The sequence below is a fragment of the Neopelma chrysocephalum genome, unplaced genomic scaffold (assembly GCF_003984885.1).
Source record: "Neopelma chrysocephalum unplaced genomic scaffold, ASM398488v2 Primary Assembly neopelma1_65b, whole genome shotgun sequence".
In the NCBI taxonomy this organism is placed as follows: Eukaryota; Metazoa; Chordata; class Aves; order Passeriformes; family Pipridae; genus Neopelma; species Neopelma chrysocephalum.
The window spans coordinates 3,260,216-3,278,394 of record NW_020897723.1 but is presented as its reverse complement, the minus strand read 5'-3'; the positions used below and the strand labels follow the sequence as shown (position 1 = coordinate 3,278,394).

At 58.7% G+C, this 18,179-nt stretch overlaps 1 protein-coding gene across 1 annotated transcript in view; it reads right to left on the bottom strand.

The window, feature by feature from the left end:
- Positions 1-13,909, bottom strand: part of LOC113967974 (delphilin-like) — a 34,375-nt gene extending 20,466 nt beyond the window's left edge. The window contains 3 exon segments of the mRNA XM_027684081.1: positions 120-374; positions 10,337-10,491; positions 13,343-13,909. Of these exon segments, the coding sequence (XP_027539882.1) occupies positions 120-374; positions 10,337-10,491; positions 13,343-13,909 (977 nt within the window).
- Positions 13,910-18,179: the final 4,270 nt, after the last annotated feature.

The window sequence follows — 18,179 nt, the reverse complement described above, 5'->3', positions numbered from 1 at the left end:
ATCCCTCCCTTTCCCTGGCATCCCTCCCTTTCCCTGGCATCCCTCCCCCGTGCCGCCCTCCCCACCGAAGCCGGCGGTGCCGCCACGACCCCGGGGGAAGCACCCAGGAGAGGTGTTACCTGCGGGCAGCCCCCGAGGCCACATTGCTGGTGACGAGCGAGGTGCTCTTGCGCAGGCTCTTGCTGAGCTCCTCGTGGCTGCGGGGCACGGAGCTGGCGCGGGTGGACACGAGCAGCCGCTCCTGGTGGTCCTCGCTGCGGCTGCGGCGCAGGCGGTTGCTGTGCTGCTCGCTCTTGGAGCGGCACAGTTTGCTGATCAGGCTCTGCGACACCACCTCGTCGAAGCGCTGCCGGTGCTTCTTGGGGATGAAAATCCTGGGGAAACGAGGCGAGGGAAGGGAGTGAGGAGCGGGGCCGCGGCAGCTGCGGCACAGAGCTCCGGGTCCAGCCACCCCTGGAGAGGGAAAGAGCAGAACCCCTCTCGTGTGCTCTTGACCCCAGTCCTTCAAGAGTTGTAAATGCCAAGGCTGAGGACACCAGCCCTTGCACCTCTTCCCCTGTCCCATGCACAGCTCCACTGGGGCAGGGATGTCAGACCCCTCCTACAGACCTGCTTCTTCCCCAGCACATTCTGGAACCCCCAAAATGTTGCTCGCCACCTCCTGCCCCAAACTCTCTGCTGGGAGCTCTGGACACTTTGCTATCCTGGGCCCCTGCCATGCACATCCCCACATTCCAGCTCTCTCCACAGCCAGGCAGGAGCCTCGTGCCCTTTGGGAGATGTCGGTGCTGGAGGGGTGGGTACGGTGATGCTGCAGGCAAGGGGACAGCACTGGGAACTCACTCTGGTTCAGGTCACCTCCCCTCTCCTGGCAGGAGCAGCCAAGTGGCCTTTGTGCCCCCTCAGGGACCCCCAGGATGCTCAGGGGGTGCACAGGGGATGCAAAGCAGGACCCCAGGAGGGTGCAAGAGGGCTCTGTTGGCACCGCTCCCACCTTGGCCGGGGTGAACCCCCCAACACCAGGAGGCACTTCTTCTGTTCTCTTTCCTTCTGCCATCACAACAGCGAGACACTGACACCTGCTCACCTACCCCTACCCTCTGTTTGCACATTTAGGGGCTTCAGGAGGAGCCCTTATCTCTGAGTGTTTCTATAGCAACCCCTCCCTGCACCTCGCAGCTGTGGTGGCTCGTTAGACAAAACCATCTCGTGAGGTTCATTAGCGCTCCTCACCTCGAGCTCCCCGTGTTATCACAGCCTCGCTGGGGTGTGAGCACACTCCGGGCTGCCTGGGGATCATGTCTCCCGTGGGAGCAGGAACTGGGCCAAACTGGTGTCAGAGGACCCAGAGGAATCTGCTCCGAGGGGCTGCACCAGCGGGACACGGCTGGGGCTGGTGGGGGGATCCCACAGGGCTCCCTTGGGCAGCTTCACAAAAACCTGGGTGAAGCCAGAGGAGGAGGAAGGGGAGGCTTCAAATCCCAGATCTACCAGAACCAGGACATCTTTATTTGCCCCCAACAAAAGACAGAACTCAAAACAAGAGCTGCTGCAGGAGGAGAAGACAGATCACAAACCACCCGAGGCTGGCAGATGCTCACATAGAGCATCTGGTAACAATTTAAAACAAGTAACACATTGGTGCAATTCCCAGGCGCCGTGTGATTAAGCAGCAACTAGAAAAGAGTGAAACTGTGCTAACAAACAGTTCACCCAGATGTGAGCTGTGGGACAGGGCGGCCACAGCCCTGGGGCAGGGCAGGATGTGGGTCCCCCACACCTCTGCCCCAGGCCGGGCGCCCACCAGGGAAAAGTCCGGGTTCCTCACAGGCAAAATGAGCACAATCCCATTTAATTGGCCAAATTAAATCGGCCCTGCTCATTCCAGCAGAGCTGTCCCACTTTACACCAACCTCTGCTTCACCACGGGGCTGCCAGGCACCAGGATGGAGCACAGCTCCCTACCCAGGCACCAGGATGGAGCACAGCTCCCTACCCAGGCACCAGGATGGAGCACAGCTCCCTACCCAGGCACGAGGACACGGGCTGCACCATCCACTGACTTAGTGCTCCAAGTACAACGCTGCCTCAGCAAGGAGACAGCTGAGTGACTGCAAATAATCCCACTAAACAAAATAGTTCCCTTCTGCAAAACCCGGCTGGCCCCGTGCTGCTCGGGGGTCCCTGATTTCCCTGATCCCTGCGATTCAGGGGGTGCCAACGCCCAAAACGTGTGCCCAGCTCTGGTGCATCACAGGGACCCATCAAAGGCAGCATGTGGGGGGTCATTAGAGTGGATGCCTTGGTTCCAGCAGGATACCACCCCTGAGGCACACACTGGCACTGGCACTGGCACCAACACTGACACCGGCACCAGCCCAGGGCAGGTGGTGCCTGGGGCTTTGCAGAATCCCGCTGTCCCATGGGATAAACCTGTTTCTGCCCATTGGCATGGCACAGAGGAGCAGCACCCAGCTGGGATGTCCCTCTTCCAGCAAATTCCCCCGGGATTCACGGAGCACGGATGCACCCACCCCATTTGTGGGGGTCAGCCTGGGAGCAGCGGCAGAGCCATAAAGCACTGACCTCATGCACCTCTTCCTCCTGCTGGGGTGCTCCAGGTCAGCCCTGGCTCTGTTTCCCATTGGAGCAGGGATGGGAAAGGCATCCCCATCCCCGGGCACTGCAGCCCTTCGCCCGCTCTGTGCCCGTGCAGGGTGTGCTGAGCCCCAGGGCACCAACCCTCCTCTGCAGCGGGGCACCCACTCGGGAGGATTCAGTCTGCTCCAACACACAGATGGCAATTCAGGGCGTTTTCCAGGCCAGGAGAGGCCCCAGAGGCTCCAGCCTTCTTCACCTTCACCCCATCCCCAAAGCAGCCAGGCCAGGACAGTGGCACAGTGCCGTGGGTTGGAAAAGCCTCTGCCAGTGCCCGGTGCCCGTCCCCAGGGCTCAGCTCTGCCCAGGGCTCCCTTTGGCGTGTTCCAACACACCTCAGCCTGTGTCACACTCGCTATTTTCCAGCTCCCGGGTGGGTCACTGGCCGCCCACCCCCAGGCAGACAGTCCCAGTCCTGCAGCCCCCCCTTGCTGGGCTCTGGCTCCCCGATTTCCCAGCCCAGCACTCTGGAGATTCCCCTCTTCCACACGCACGTGTCCTGTGATGGGTGCTGAGCTCACCTGGACGGCCCCACCCTGGGATGCTGAGCCTCGCTGGAGCAGGATGTGTCCCCTTGGGAGGGCAGCAGGGTCAGCTCCAGCCCTGGCTGGGGCAGGTGAAGATGCCCCAGGTTTGCTCAGAGCTTGTGCCCAGCCAGGTTGGGAACGAGGGGTCCCTGGGCCTCGCTCCATCACACCCAGCACCCCAAACCCCCTCCTCACCACCCGCCCCTTGGCTGGCCTACAGCCACGGAGACAAAGCAGGCCCAGATGGGCTCTTCCTGCTGCTCCCCAGACCCCCCATCCCAATTTTTCATCTGAGCTTCGCTCGAGTCCCCCCAGCAGCCTGTGCCACCACCACGGTGGGCACGGGGTGATGGCAGAGCTGCCCCGGTGCCAGAGCAGGGTCCCCACAGCCCCGGAGGCAGCAGAGCCATCGTGGGGACGCCCGTGGGGCACGAGGCTCTCCCAGCATCCCCCCAACCACAGACCCCACACGGGGGAGCGGAGCAGGGACACGTACCGAAAATGCCGAGAGAAACTCCGGTCCTTCCCCATTTGTCAGGGCGCGTCGGGAACAAAAGGGAGATGCTTCAGATCCTCATGCAGCTGAGCCCCAGCCTCGGCTCACGCCCACGACGCGGCCGGATCCAACAACCCAACCCTTGCCAGCCGGTGCCGCCCCGGCGCGTGGCACCCCCGCGGTGCCGGGGACCGCGGCCAGACGGGCCCGAGCGCCAGCAAACCCACCTGGGCCCAGCCCTGCCTGCCCTCGCCTGGCTCCCGCCACCTCGCAGTGCCAGGCGGAGGTTTTACCATCCACCGAGAGCCTCCGTCCGCACCCGCCGGCCTTCGGTGCCACTCCTGCCCTCCCCTGCCCGGCTCTGCCCCGGCTGGCAGGCACCAGCCCTCTCTCTCTTTCCCTAAAAAACTGCAGTCGCTGTAATTTCCAGCTGGAAGGATCTCGTAACAGAAAAGGAGGGCACGGCTCGGCGCCGAACTCCGGGGGGATGCCTCCCTGGTGCTAATTAGTTGACTTCTAAAGTGCTTCTGTTTAAATTACTGTGCTGCTGTAAGGGGTGAGAAACCTTAAAGGCAAACGGCAGCGGGTGTGTGGATGTGGGTGTGGAGGTGGAGCTGCACCGGGATCAGCATCAGGACCAGAGTCCTGGGCCCAAAACCCCCATGGAGCATCCTTTACCCCCAGGGTGACACAGCAGCGCTTTGCAGCAGGAATAAAAGATAAAACCCCATCCCTAATTTGAATAACGCCATCTTTAAGCTCAGCACTGGTGTTTGATGAAGAGGATGTGAAGCTTCCCAGAGCTGCCAACATCAGATACAATCTCCAGGTAGAGCAAAGGGAGGAAAAATGAAAAATGTATGGTTTAGCCTCAAAACAACCAGCAAAGACCTGACCTTGACTCTGTTAGTTGTGCAGAAAAACACGTCCCAGGGTGGATTAAAACACTGAGCTACACTCGGATTATGTCTGAACTGTGCTATGGAATCAGCTACTGGTCTGGAAAAGCCCTTCTGCCCTGGCTAAAGGCTAAAATTCGGGAGAGAAAACTCCTGTTGGCTTTACCCATGGAACAGGAATTCTGCTTATGTACCTCAAATTCTGCTTCTCAAACCTCACCGACCCAAGTGCACGGGAGGGGGGTCACAGCCTCGCGCTGGCCTCCAGCACCAGCAGCTCCCACAGCTCCCACAGCTCCCACAGCTCCCACAGCTCCGGGGGGATGTGGTGCCTCCAGACCCTCCTGCACGAGTGGGACTCGCTCCAGCCCAGCAGCAAGCACGGAGCTGTGATTTCCACGGGGGCTGCTATCCCATTATCCCGGTGCTGGGAGGCTCCATAATCACTCATCTGGCTGCAGATGTTTTGCAGATGGGGCTGTCATTATCATTAGAGAAGAATGAAGGTGCTTTTCCGCCCCGGAGCGCAGGCAGGGTGGGATGCAGTGGCCGTGCACCGGGGCTGGGAGCCCCTCCCAGCCCTTCCCTGGCCACCCAATTCATCCTTGGGGACAGCCCAAGACCCCCGACACCTTTTGGGGAGGTGACACATCCCTGCACCAGCTCCAGTGGCGATTGATGGGTGCAGATGGGGCTCAAGGCCACCCCAATCTCACAGGCAGGTCCCCAGGCACAGGGCCATCTTCAGCCCATGTGCACCCTGTGCCCCACACCAGCACCCTGGGGTGCAGGGACCTGTGTCACCCCCACTTTTCAGACCACTCCTGCTGCCCCCCACACACTTTCTGCCTGGAACAGCAGCACAAAAGCAGCTTTTCCTGTTTTCTTCAAGACACTGGAAAACTTGGACCAGGTAACCACTTCCCCAAATAAAAGTTGTGAGTCCAGCAGGGTGCAGGCAGGCCAGGCTGATCCCATCTGCATCCCAGCCAGAGTTTGATTTGACAAAGGAAATTAATCTCCTATCAGGAGATTTTGCACTGAGGCATTTTGGTCATGACCTATTTGAACTCCACCAATAAAAAAGGAACTCACTCCCAATTGTCTCCCTGGTAGCACGTTTTGTTCCCTGCTGCCCTAATTCCCTTTTTTTTGGGCAGTTGAGCATATGCTGGGCTATCAGATTAGGGATTGTTTTTAAATGGGAGAAAACAAGGGCTGCTTTTCCTCCATTACTGTCCTGCCAGTGGCTTTTCAGTGGGAGTGCTGGGGCCATGGACAGGAGGACAGTGTCCCCGTCAGCAGCAGGGGCTCGGGGGATGCTGCATCGGCATCTGAGAGAGCCAGGAAGCTCCCTCCAGCCCTGAAGGAGTGGGTATGTGGAGGGGGGGATGACAAGCAGGGAAGCAGCACAATCCACAATCTATAAATCCTGATGGCTAACATGAAATTTCTTACCCAGGCACGGTCACAGATGGTTGGAGTAGTTTAATACGGGAACACGCCAAGCGATTTTATTGCCGTGCAAAACAAGCTGAGACAAATAGATTGGGAGTGTTATTAACAGGAACTCGGTGGAATTGCTCCCATAATAAGGGAACCCCCTGATGGGCAGCAATTCCATCTGTGTCGGGGATCAGAAGTGGCTGCTCACCTTGGCCCATCGTGGCACCCTCTGGCTTTCCTAAAGGAGAAAGGAGCAGGAGCAGGGGCTGCTCAGGAAGCAAACGGAGCATAACCTAAGCAGCGAAGTACAAACTACCCCAAACTCTCCTCCCTGCAGCACTGAAGCACAACACGACTTGCAGGAGATCCAAGACAACATTTCACAGTCTGAACAGCCCCAGAGTTATCCCCCAAGGATGTGGCCGGGGTGAGGGGCTGGATGTCACACACATCCCCCTGTTCCAGTCCAGGTTACCAGGACAATGTCTGTGTAACCATCACTGCCCGTGGTTTATTCACCAGCACTGCGGGTCGGTGAGGAGGAGGGGATCTGTGTTTCCCACCAATCCTGCTGCAAACAGATGTTTTTAACCTAAATGGTGCTGCCAGAGGCTGGTGCATCTCTGGTACTGCCAGGAAAACGCGCTGTTCAAAGGGAGACGGTGCCCGGGACACGGGGGTGGGAAAGTGCCACAGCCCTGGGAGATGCCAGAGGGGATCCCGCCGTCCCACTCGGCTTGGAGGGTCACTCTGACCCCCAGAGCCCGGGGATGAACCCTGGGGTGGTTGTGCCAGCACTGCAGAGCACAGGGTGCAGAGCTGGTGCCGCTGGAATCACAGCTCTGCCCTGCTTTGAAACCAGCTCAGAAATAAGAGCAGCGCCGAGAGACGCACGCCCCTGGGACCCCGAGCTGCCCAAAATAACCCCCTCCCCTCCCCAGGCTGGTGTAGGGCACAGACAGGCCCTGCACACACATCCCTGGCACACACAGCCCCGGCACGGCCGAGGGGAGCAGAGGAGACAAACCCGGGGCCAGACCCAGCCTCTGGCATTGCAGGTGATGGAATAACCCAAATCAGAGCTTCCCTCTCCCGGCAGAGCCCCTGACCGGAGCAGCTCTGAGCCAACACGGATGCTAAGAGTTAATTAACTTCTAGCACCTCTTGTTTTTGTGGTGCCAGGAGCTGCTGGATTCCAGAATGGACCTGATTTAAACCCACTGCCCTCGCTCCCGGGAACGGCGCGCTTGTTACTCACCCGAGACAGCTCATCTTCCCCCCTGGCAGCCGGATTTCAGCATCCTTGAGCAGAACTACAACTGTGCACTTTGCCTACACACATCAGCCATATGGGCAGGGGATGGGAGCGGGGAGGACCCGGCGCAGCACGTGCATTATCTCTGCTATCCACAACCAAGCAGATGAAAAAAATGTCAGCAAATTAAAATCTGCGGGAGCTTAATTCTGGGCGAATGGGATGAAATCCATTTGAGATAAAAAGAAAGAAAGAATAAAAAAAAAAATCCAGCACTGGAAAAGCCCGGCTCGAGGACGTGTCTGCAGCACCGGCTGGATCCGTGTGCTGAGTCGGGGGGTCTGGGGTTATGCTGAGCAGCAGCACTTTGCAGGGAGCACGTTAAAGCCCGGGGGGAGCCCGGGGAGGGGACAGCGGGGAGGGAGGACAGCCGGCAGCAGCCACGGCCCGAAAATAAATACAGCTGGTGCAGAGGGAAGATCCAATCAGGCCAGCGCGAGGGTCAGCGGGAGACGGGGACGCACCGGCCGCTGGCTCTGCCTGGCAGGGGACACACTGACACCCGCGGCCACCACCGTGTGCCCACACCGGGGGCCAGGGGATCGGGGGGGACCCTTATTGGCATCAGCCCAGCATCGCCCCCAGCATCGCCCCACCATCCCTGCCGGTCCCTGGCCGATGGCATTCCCATTACGGGATGCAAGTGGCTCACCCAGCCCTCCCAGGGCTCCTCTCCTCCAGGAGAGGAGGCACGGGTGAGGCCACGGTCTGGGGTGTGTGGGACTGCCCCCCACATCCCGGGTGGAAAGAGCTCACGGAGAGCTGGGCACAGCCTCGCAGGGGTGCCGATGGATATTCCCATGATCCCGAGTCCTTCATGGGGTGTCCCACAGGACAAGCCCCAGGACACTCCCTGGGTCAGCTCCGCTGGGCTCTGCTCACCTGAACTGCACCCACACCACTGCCCTGTGCCCTGGGGACAGCACGACAGCCACACCAGCACCCCTACACTGGCACCCCACCCCTGGGCACAGCGTCAGAGCCGGGACCCCCCTGCAGGGACCCCCACGTGGCACAGACCCCAAACCCCCTCCTCAGTCACCAATGGACTCAACCCGTTCGAGCCATGTGGAAATCAAGGAATTCGCAGCACCCCTAAATCCAGAGCACCCGGGAGCTGCTCACCACCTTCAGTGAGAGTAAAACACGGAAAGCTCTTTCTTGGGAGCAAACTCGTCAGACAGACGGGAGAGCCCGGGATCAGCCTCTGGGATCAGGCACGGCAGCACACCCGGCACTGCCCCCCAGCACCCACAGCTGGGAAACCTGCTCTCCAAAGCACCTTTTTTTTTTTATTATTTTCTTGACTTCATTTCATTAAGATTATATGGTAAATCTTTTCCCTGAGCTAAATATTTCATTTCCATTAAACCCAGATTAGCTGCCTGATCTGCGGCGCCTCTTGCCCAGGCCCTGGCGTTAACATTTCACACGGGGGCATGGGCCAACCAGGGGGTTTGACCCCGTTTTTTGGGGTGCTGCCCCACAACATCACGGGGTGGGGTATGGGGCAAGCTCTGCTCCCCTCGGGGGGACAGCGGCACCGGCTCCAGCCACGCTCCCCTCACTGACATGGGGATTGCTGGGATGGGGACACCCTGGGGGGAACCTGCTGTGCCCCCCACAGAGGGGCTTGGGTCCAGAAGAAGATTTGGACACTTACTCAAATCCCCTCTGTGGGGGGAAGTAATCCCGTATAATTCCCGGAGGATGATGACAAAGGGCATAGCCAAGGCAGTCGAGGCATTTCCACGGATCTTGCCGGGGAAAAGAATTTTCCTGAACTGTGGGGGGTGGGTTTCTTTTTTTGATTTAGTTCAGGGTGATGGCTCAGGCCTGGTTCGGTGCCAGCCACCCCTGCCCCCAGCCCCAGCTGTTCACGGGCCGGGTCCCCCAGGATGCCCAGTGGGGACAGGACAGCCCGGACGTGGGCGCCTGGACAAGGTGGATATGGGGAGATGATGGTCCCCTCTGCACCCTGGCCCTGCAGGGGTCTGTGCCATCGTCCCCGGGTGTGGGGGGGCTGTAGGGGACCCCCATGCAGTCACAGCAGAGCAGTGGGACGCTGCGTGACAGGGCCACCGACCCGCTCCCCCCATCCTGCCCGGCGCCAGCCTGGTGGAGACCCCGGCACCGGGGCGTTGTTATGGAAACTGTAATATCTTACAATTCCACTGATTAAAGCAGGAATTGGAAAGCCGGGCCCGGAGCGGGGCCAGATGGAGACCTGATTCCCTAATGGCCATCGTCTCAGCCTGGCCATAATCCCACCACGTGTCCCCGTGCCAGCACCAGCTCTGTCCCCAGTGCCAGCCATGCTGCGGAAGAGCAGCGGGTCGGCTGCACCGGCTGCACCCCCTTGGCACGGCTGCTGCTCCAGGGGTTCAAGAGGTTCTGGGGATCCCAAGCCCGAGGGGAGCATTGCCAGGGCACCCTGGGATGTGCTGCCCCTGCCCAGCAGCCCGGGCAGCCCATGGGCCCAGCAGAGCTCCCCCCCTGCTCCTGCTGCTGGAGTTTCAGCAGCCCTGGCTGAGCCCTCACCCGCCTCCAGCTCTCACCCTGCAGAACTCAGTTTATTTTTTGGCCAGGCTCTTGGGGAATCTCCAGTGGTCCTGCAGCTAATCCCATCTCCCTTCCCAACAGCAGCCAGGAATGGGAGCCCTGTCCCCTGCTGCAGGTGGAGGTGGTGGCTCTGTGGGGCCCATGACCACAGCTCCTGGCGGGGGGGGATGTCCACCCATCTGTCCTGACCAGGACAGCCACCCAGGCTGGCGGGCACAGGGATGCCAGGTTGAGATGCCACCAAGCTCAGCTCAGCTGTCCCTTGATAAGGGAGTTGGCATCCTCCCTGCAGGATCCTCCCGACCCCTTCCCAACAGGAACCTCCCAACCCGTGCGAGCACCGCCCAGCGCTGCTCACCCGTCACGGGGGGGCAGAGGGATGGATGCCCACGGTTTGATGGCACCAGGGCAGCGGGGAGGTGGCACCTCGTACCTGATGTTGTCAATGAGGTGCTGGTGGGACTCCTGGGTGAGGACCATGCAGAGGGCATAGGCCAGGCACTCCACCTTCCTCTCGGCCGCGTACTGCTTGAGCACGGTGAACACCTTCTCCTTGAGCTCTGGCTGGTCCCCGAGGATGTCATCCACCTGCCACGGGGGAGCCAGGGGAGGAGAGGGAAGGGGCCCTGAGCAGTGGAACCGTAATGCACGGAGGAACTGCCACGCAGAAACCTGTCCGACTCCCTGCACCACCTGCACAGCACACGAGGAGGGAACCACGCAGGGAGGAGAGGGAACTTCAGGCAGCAGCCCATCACACAGCACTGCTGGAGTCTCACACACATCCCTGGAACTGCTGTTCCAAACATTTCACCAGGACAGTGGCATGACCCCAAACCCCACACTCTGCTGGGTCACAAGTGGCCCCACAGGAGCGGGGATGGGATCAGTCTGGAGTCTGCCTGGCAGAGGACCCTGCAATGGGCTTTTGGAGCTATTTAAGCTTCATGCTTCATCTATCAGTCCCTGATCCCCTGCACTGTCCTGCCTTTAGCAGTGGGAAGCTGCTGGGAAGTGTGGAGAGGGAGTGTGAAGGTGAGCACCAGCCCTGGAAACAGCACTGGCAGCTCCCACTTGCTGTCCTGTCCTCTCCACCTGCGACAGGCAGAGTAATTACCTAATTACCATCGAGCCAATTACCCTGCATGGGACCCTCCTTATGCACCTCTTCCCAGGCTGGGGGGCTGTCCCTTTTCCTTGGGCAGTGGGAGCTGGTCCCTCATCTGGAGCATGTGCCTGGAATGCAAGAACTCCCTGTGAGTGCCCCACCACACCTGTGTGTGTTTGATTTTCCTTCAGGGGGATGTTTTTGTGCTGACAGCAGGTTTAACTGCTGGGTTTAACAGCAGAAAGTGGAGAGGAGCCTCTCACCCTTCCCCAGGGCACTGGGGGGGGTGTGTAGGGCTCTGTGTGGACCCCTGTGGTGGCACTGCCAGGGAGCCAGCAGGCATCACCTGCCTGGGGAAGGGGAAGAGCCATTCCTTCCAGGTGCTTGTCCCACTTGGCAGCTCCCTGGGGAGGCCAAGAGCAGCCCCGTGACCCCAGCACAGCCCCCCTGGCTCTGCGCAGGCACCGCGGCAGCTCCGGCAGCAGCAGCACTTCAAGGTCACCAAATCTGGGGCAGCCACGGCAGCAGCGTCCCCTGGGCAGGCTCGTGTGCTTCTCAGTCCCCGGGTCCAGCACAGGAACGACAGCCTGTGGTGTTCCTGGTGGGATGCATCCCAGAGGGCTGCTCTTAAATTTTTGCCTGGGCTGAGATTGCAGGGTGGGTGGGAATCACGGAATGATTAAGGTTGGAAAAGACCTTCAAAACCAGGGAGTCCGACCTGTGACCGATCCCCACCTTGTCCCCCAGCCCAGAGCACTGAGTGCCACATCCAGTCATTCCTTGGAAACCTCCAGGGATGGGGACTCCACCCCTGTGGGGGTGCTGCCACCCTTCATGCAGCCCCCAGAGTGTCCCTGAGCGTGCAGGGGACAAGAGGAGATGCAGACCTGGAACTGAGACCATGATCACCTCCTGGTGATGCCCTCGGGTTGCTGGGACACTGGACCAGCCCAGCTCCAGCCCTGCCCCAACACTACTGATGTGGCCACTGCTCTGTCTGCCAGGCGGGTGTGACTCCACCCAGGGCTCTACAGAACGAAGGAGGCTGGGAAAAAGTGACCTGTGGGCAGTGCAGGTGTGAAACACGAGCCACCAGCACCCTCCGACCTTCCAGCCTGGCGCTGGGTGGGCAGGAGCACCCGGCTGTTGGCAGCCCCTGCCAGAGCTCAGCTCCCAGGTAAGCAAAGGGATCAGGCACCTCACTGGGTTTGTTATTTTCTACACCATGTGAAAAAATGAAGCCACTTCAAACATCTGCGCTGTTCATTCCCTCTAGAGAGGCGTGTGCCAGCTGAGCTGTGCTCCAGCATCCAGAAGCCAGCGGCACAATCCTCTGTTCTCTGCAATCCTGTTTCTGTCCAGGCCCTCTGGGGGTGTCACAGGTAGCTTTGCTCAGCAGGGAAGGGAGGTGACAGAGGTGTTGATGGGGATGTTCACTGCTCAGCAGGGAAGGGAGGTGGCAGAGGTGTTGTGGGTGCTCATGCTCAGCAGTGGAGGGAGGAGACAGAGTCTGATCAGGTGTTTGCAGCACTGTAACCAACTTGCTCTCCCGTGGTCCCCCGGGAATCTTTTGCTTGGCTTAATGTGGCTTCATGAGATGGAGGTGGATGGAACAACCTCCCCTCCTCGATAATCTCCTGTAATCAGCAGGTATCTGTTTCCCATGCAGTGCTCAGCCCTATGAATCCAAACCTCAGTGTGTATTTGTAAATCTTTAATGTAGAAGCTGACTGAGGGGATTTGCCTGATACCCACAAATCTCTTTATGGATGTCTTGTTCCTTTATTAACTTGGGATCAAAAAAAACCCCCACCAGCCTGGTTATTTTCATAACAGCATTTTAAAAGGCTACTTTGAAATGGAAATTAGAAAGATTGAAAAAACAAGTGTGATCAAATTTATAATTAGCACGAGGCAATGTGTTTGGTAAAACACCCACTAGGAAACTTTCGGGAACACAATGAAGATGTAATCACATTGATGTTCTCTCTTTTGCAACAAAGTAAGAACTAAAATGTCTGCAGGGTGACAGGCTCAGACTTTGAAGGGACATCCAGGCACGCAGCAGAGCAGGATCTGCCCCTGTGAGTTTCCCCAACACTCTCGTAATGCAAAGGAATGAGTACTTGGGGTCACCCCCAGGGGATCTCCAAGCTCTTCACACCATCCATCTGCTCTCCCAAGTAATCATCAGACCCTTCTCTGGGCAAATCCGCACCCCAGGTTGGTGACCCCGCCAGGAGCATCCCCCCACCCAAGCACGGGGGAATCTCCAGACCTCGGCTCAGGGGGTGCCCAGCGCCCCAGCCCTCTCCCCGCACCCGGCCTTACCTTCCTGCTGAACTCCTGCGCCTTCTGCCTCCTGTCCCGGCGCGCGGTGTCGCCGCTGCCCGCGGGGTCCCTCGCGGTGCCGGCCCCGCGCTGGGGCCGCAGCAGCCCGAGCCGCAGGGACCGCCCGCCGCACGACCCCACCAGGGCGGCCGCCGCCTCGGGCAGCATCACCGGCGTCCCGTCCACCTCCAGCACGTAATCCCCCGGCTCCATCCCGCAGGCCGCCGCGGGAGACTCCGGGCTGACGGTGGCCACTCGCGGGGGGCTGCCGCTCGCCAGCTCGAAGCCGAAGCATCCCCGCGGGCCGGGCGGGAGGCTGGCGCGCTGCAGCCGGGACACCACGCCGATGCTCGGGGGCACGTTGCCGCAGCGCCGGGCCAGAGCCAGCAGCGCCTCGCAGCCCAGCTCGGACACGGGCTGGCCCTCGATCTCCAGCACCTCGTCCCCCGGGCGCAGCCCCGCCCGCGCCGCAGCGCTGCCCTCCTGCACCCGCAGGATGTAGCACGGGCCGCTGCCGCCTATCTGGAAGCCGAAGGACTCGGGCCAGCCCTGGTTGGTTGCCGGCATGGCTGTGACTGGAAAAGAAAGAGGGAAAGAAAGGAGTTGTGATGGCTTTCCCACTTTTAACAATAGTTCCCGTAGAGGCCGTGTGGATCCCGTGGGGTGGGGGGTTCTAGTCTGTGCTGTGCCCTCCTCACCGCGGGAAGAAATGCCCCAAGATGCTGGATTTGCCCTAGAGTTCCCTAAAATAACAGCTTTGGTTCTATCACTGGCTGCTGGCAGTGCCATGAGCAGTGAGGAGGCCACGTTGGCTGGAAAGGTTGAAGCTACACATGGCACCCAGACCATGGCCTGGCACAGCCTCTGTCTCTCCTGTCAGTGGCACCCACCTACCCCCTCTGCCCTGGAGATATATTTAGGCATCTGCTTGTGTTTATTTCCCTGGAAAAATGGTTATTTAATTTTCCTGGCAAAGCATATGAATGAACAGATGATCCAAGGACTTAAAACCACCTAATTTTAACCAGCTCTTTTCGACACTCAGTATTTTAGCTGTTTGCAACTATAAAATTACTACAAAATCATTAGAATTTGCCAGATCCTCTCAGCTCTCCTGGGAGCATTTCTTTGTGCCTCCCTGTCCCATGTATGGATTGTCCTGATCACAGCATCCTGAAATGGCAAGGTGAGGATTTTCAGAAGGACTTGTTTGTGATTCATGAGAAGGATTCAGACAGGCTTCATGGATGCTCAAGGAGAAATCGGGCACATCAGCCCTGAACATCTGCAGGAGCCGTCTTTGCCCAAGGTAAATCTGACCAGCTGATGTGCACGGTGCACTTGGATGCCCTTTCCATGCTGCTCATGTCCAGATGACCTCACTGTGGTCCCTTCCAACCCTCCCACTCTGTGATTCTGTGATGTGCAAGAGCCTGCACTGTCTGCTGACCCTCACTGAAATCATTCGCATGTAGTTTTCTTCTTCATTTGGTCCCATCTGTCTGTAAAAATGCTTTTTACTCCCATGTTTATTCCATCTGTGTTACTGAACACACATTAAGCTCTTACAAAAATGGAACCGAGCTGTTTGACCTGGACAAATTGTCTTACAGACTGGGAAGACTCGGCATCGCTCAAGAAAACATCCTCAGGAACACACGTTTGGTGCTCTTCAGATCAAAAAGCCTCAAACAGGCACAGAGCCCAGCAGCAGCCTCGAGGCAGCTTTTGGGGTGTCCCCCCCATGCCTGGGCAGCCCAGGGGGTCCCAGTTTGCTCTGGTCTGTGCTACTGCCAGCACAACAAAGGCCTCCCTTCACCCCTTCACCTCACCTCTGCTGGGGCAGGTGGCTCTCTGGGCTCTGGTCTGAATGACCAAAGACATTTCTTCTGCTCTTTAGACCTTGCTCAAAATTCACTGCTGCTGAAAACACTGTTTAATACCCAATTGCAGATGAAGGAGAAGAAAGGAGCTCTTCTCATGCCCATATTCAGCAGAGACAATAAGGCCCAGCTTGCTGGGAGAGCAGGATTGTGAGGATGAGCAGGGAATGAGGCATCACCACAGAAATCTGGGTTCACAACCTGAGTCTGCTCTGCTGTTTCAAACAGCTGCTTCAGGCTGTGTTAGAGGGCACCAGAAGTGTCACCTCCATCAGAAGATATTAATAAGGACCAATACACTGTCACTAACATTGTAAGTGTAATAATCTCATCCTCCTTTGTGCAGCAGTGCTGGTCAAATGCTGCCTAAAAATCAGGGACTACAGTTATTATTTAAAGGGGAAACAAAGCTGTTTTCCACATTAACAGTGTGGATGTCAAGGATCAGAAGGGAAGAGCTGAGGGTGAAGCAGGGGACAGCAATGGGATGAAATCCATCTGCGACCAAACACCATCCCTGGGGCTGCTGAGCACAAGTTTTGACAGCTCCAGCAAGAGCCCAGTAAGCACTGGGACAGCTCCAGCACCGCTGCTCCGGGCTGAGCTCCGGGGAAAAGCCCAGCAGAGCCGCGGGGAGCTGCACCCCCCTTCCACCTCTGCGCCCGTGGCTCGAGCACTTACAGAAGTCCGCAGCCATCCGAGCGAGCCGGGGGCTCTCACCGGCAGCAGGTTTGTCCCACTAAGGGGTCGAAGCTTTCTCCATTCTCCTCCATCACCCCTAGAAGCCAGTCCCACCTACCCGCAGGGCTCCTGGGAGCATCTTCCCGGCTCCCCCGTCCTCGCTGCAGCCCCCGGAATTCGGGCCCGGCCCTCGCCGGTCTGGGGGTGGCAGAAGCGGCTTCTGCCCCAGGGCAGGGGGTGGCTGCCCCTTCCTGCACTTCTCACGGGAGCCCTGCGCCCTTCTGGCCGCTCCAGGTCAGCGCCAGACACGCACCAAGGTCTTTCTTGCCTTTTCCTTTCCTAATTAACCTTATTTCCATCGCAAAGAGAAGCGCGGACGGACTAATTGCCGTGCTCGTCCTGGCTGAGCCTGTTGCTGACCTGAGCCTGCAGATCTGGGGGGAATTAGGAGCTGGAAGGAGGGAAAACAGATTAGCGCCCGTGGAGGGAAATCCTTTACCCGCAGGGCAAATCTGAAGCGACAGCACTTTGCAAAGCAGCAGGGACGCAGCGCCGGGGGGAACTGGGCGTGCCGGGACCTCGCTGGCAACGTGAGTGGGACACAGGGATTTTGGGAGTACAACCAACACGCGGTTTGCTGCAGGGATATGGGGGTCTGGACCAACTTCGGGGCTCACCAGAAGAGCTGTCCCCATCCAGGCTGCTCCACGCAGGACAGCAGGGGGCCCTCACAGCTGAGTATTTGGCCGCAGGGCCCCCCGTGCTGACACCGACTGTCCCTTAAGCTGCTATTTCTGATTTTCTCCTCGGCTTCCTCAGCACTCAGGGATCCCGGGGCTTAGCACAATAAGAGGTTTTAGGGAATTACACGTCCTGCTGTGGCACCATCTCTTCGTGGACCACACAGCAAGCCAGCCTTCCCTGGGCTCCAGCGTGGGCTGTGCAGTGTTGGGAAAGGTGGGAAACAACCTCTCCCGGGAAACCTGGGAGAGCTGACATGGGATCGGGTAAAGCCTTAGGATGGAGAGCTGCAGGGACCTGCTCTGCCCAGCCTGAGGGTGAGCAGGATGCACTGAAGGGTCTTCCTCCCACTCATGCCCTTCATGGTCACTGCTGCAGGGGATTGGAGCCCTCCTTCCTCCCACTCCTCCTCCTCCTCCTGTCCTCTCCATCTCCTTTCTGGCAGGTTCTCCTGCACAGATCTCCCTGAGCAGTGATCCCCAGGCATTGGGGGACCTGCCCTCCCGTGCTGACACAGACACACACACTCCTACAAACCTCAGGGCATCTCCCACTATTCCCTGCCCGAAAGACAAAACTGCAATGAATTCTTTTTTTCAGCCAGTGAAGTAATTGCTTCTTCCCCCCCCCCCCACTTTTAAGTGACTTGAGCATTTTAAACACTGACAGTGAATTTTAATCCTTGCAAGAACAGAGTTCTGTGATCCCAAGCTAATGGAGATGGTTTCCTCGAAGATCTTCTGCCAGATTTAAACCAGCCAAGACTTTTTAAGTCATTTTCTCAGTGTTTGGACTGAACGAGCTTCATCTCTCTCTGTCTCAACCTCTATTATGGTGTTTGCTGGCAGGTTTATCCTTGGGCACAGCCGGTGAGGGCACCAAGAGTGGACGAGCTCCTTGTAGGTGCCAGTGCCAGTCCCGGTGTGGTGGCACTCCCTGCAGCTCCTCCCCTGGCTGTGCCCAGGGGCCTTGGCACACAGACCCTGCCTGTCCACCCACAAATAACCCACCACGTGCCCATCCCATCCCTTCTGTGCTGCCAGACTTGCCAGGTGACACCCAATGTCCCAAACCAACCTGTTCCTGTACCTGCAGAAATTTTGATGCCTCAGTAGGATGGGAAAAATGGCTTTTACCCTCCATCCTCCATCAGGAACCAAGTGTCTCAGGTTGCACACCGAGAGAGCTGTGCCCCAGGAATATTTTGGCTGAATTTCTCTCTCTCAGGGTCTGGTTTGGTGCATTGGGGGCCTCGAACTTATCGGGGGAAAAAAAGTCCCTTCCTGAAACTTGCCCTCCTCTGCTGCCTCCAACCAAGCCGATTCATCTCCTCTGGGTGCCAAAGCCCCCGGAGCACCCCTGGAGCTCTTACCTCAGCTGCCCCAGCTCCAGCCAGCGGCACGGCAGGACCCGGAGCCGGGAAAACCATCCCAGCAGCTGGGGAGCCTCTGGATCGGTGACGCGGCGGCCGCGACCGGCCGAGTTTCTCTGGCAAATTCCAGCCGGGCACCGTAACCCAATCGGCCCCTCGG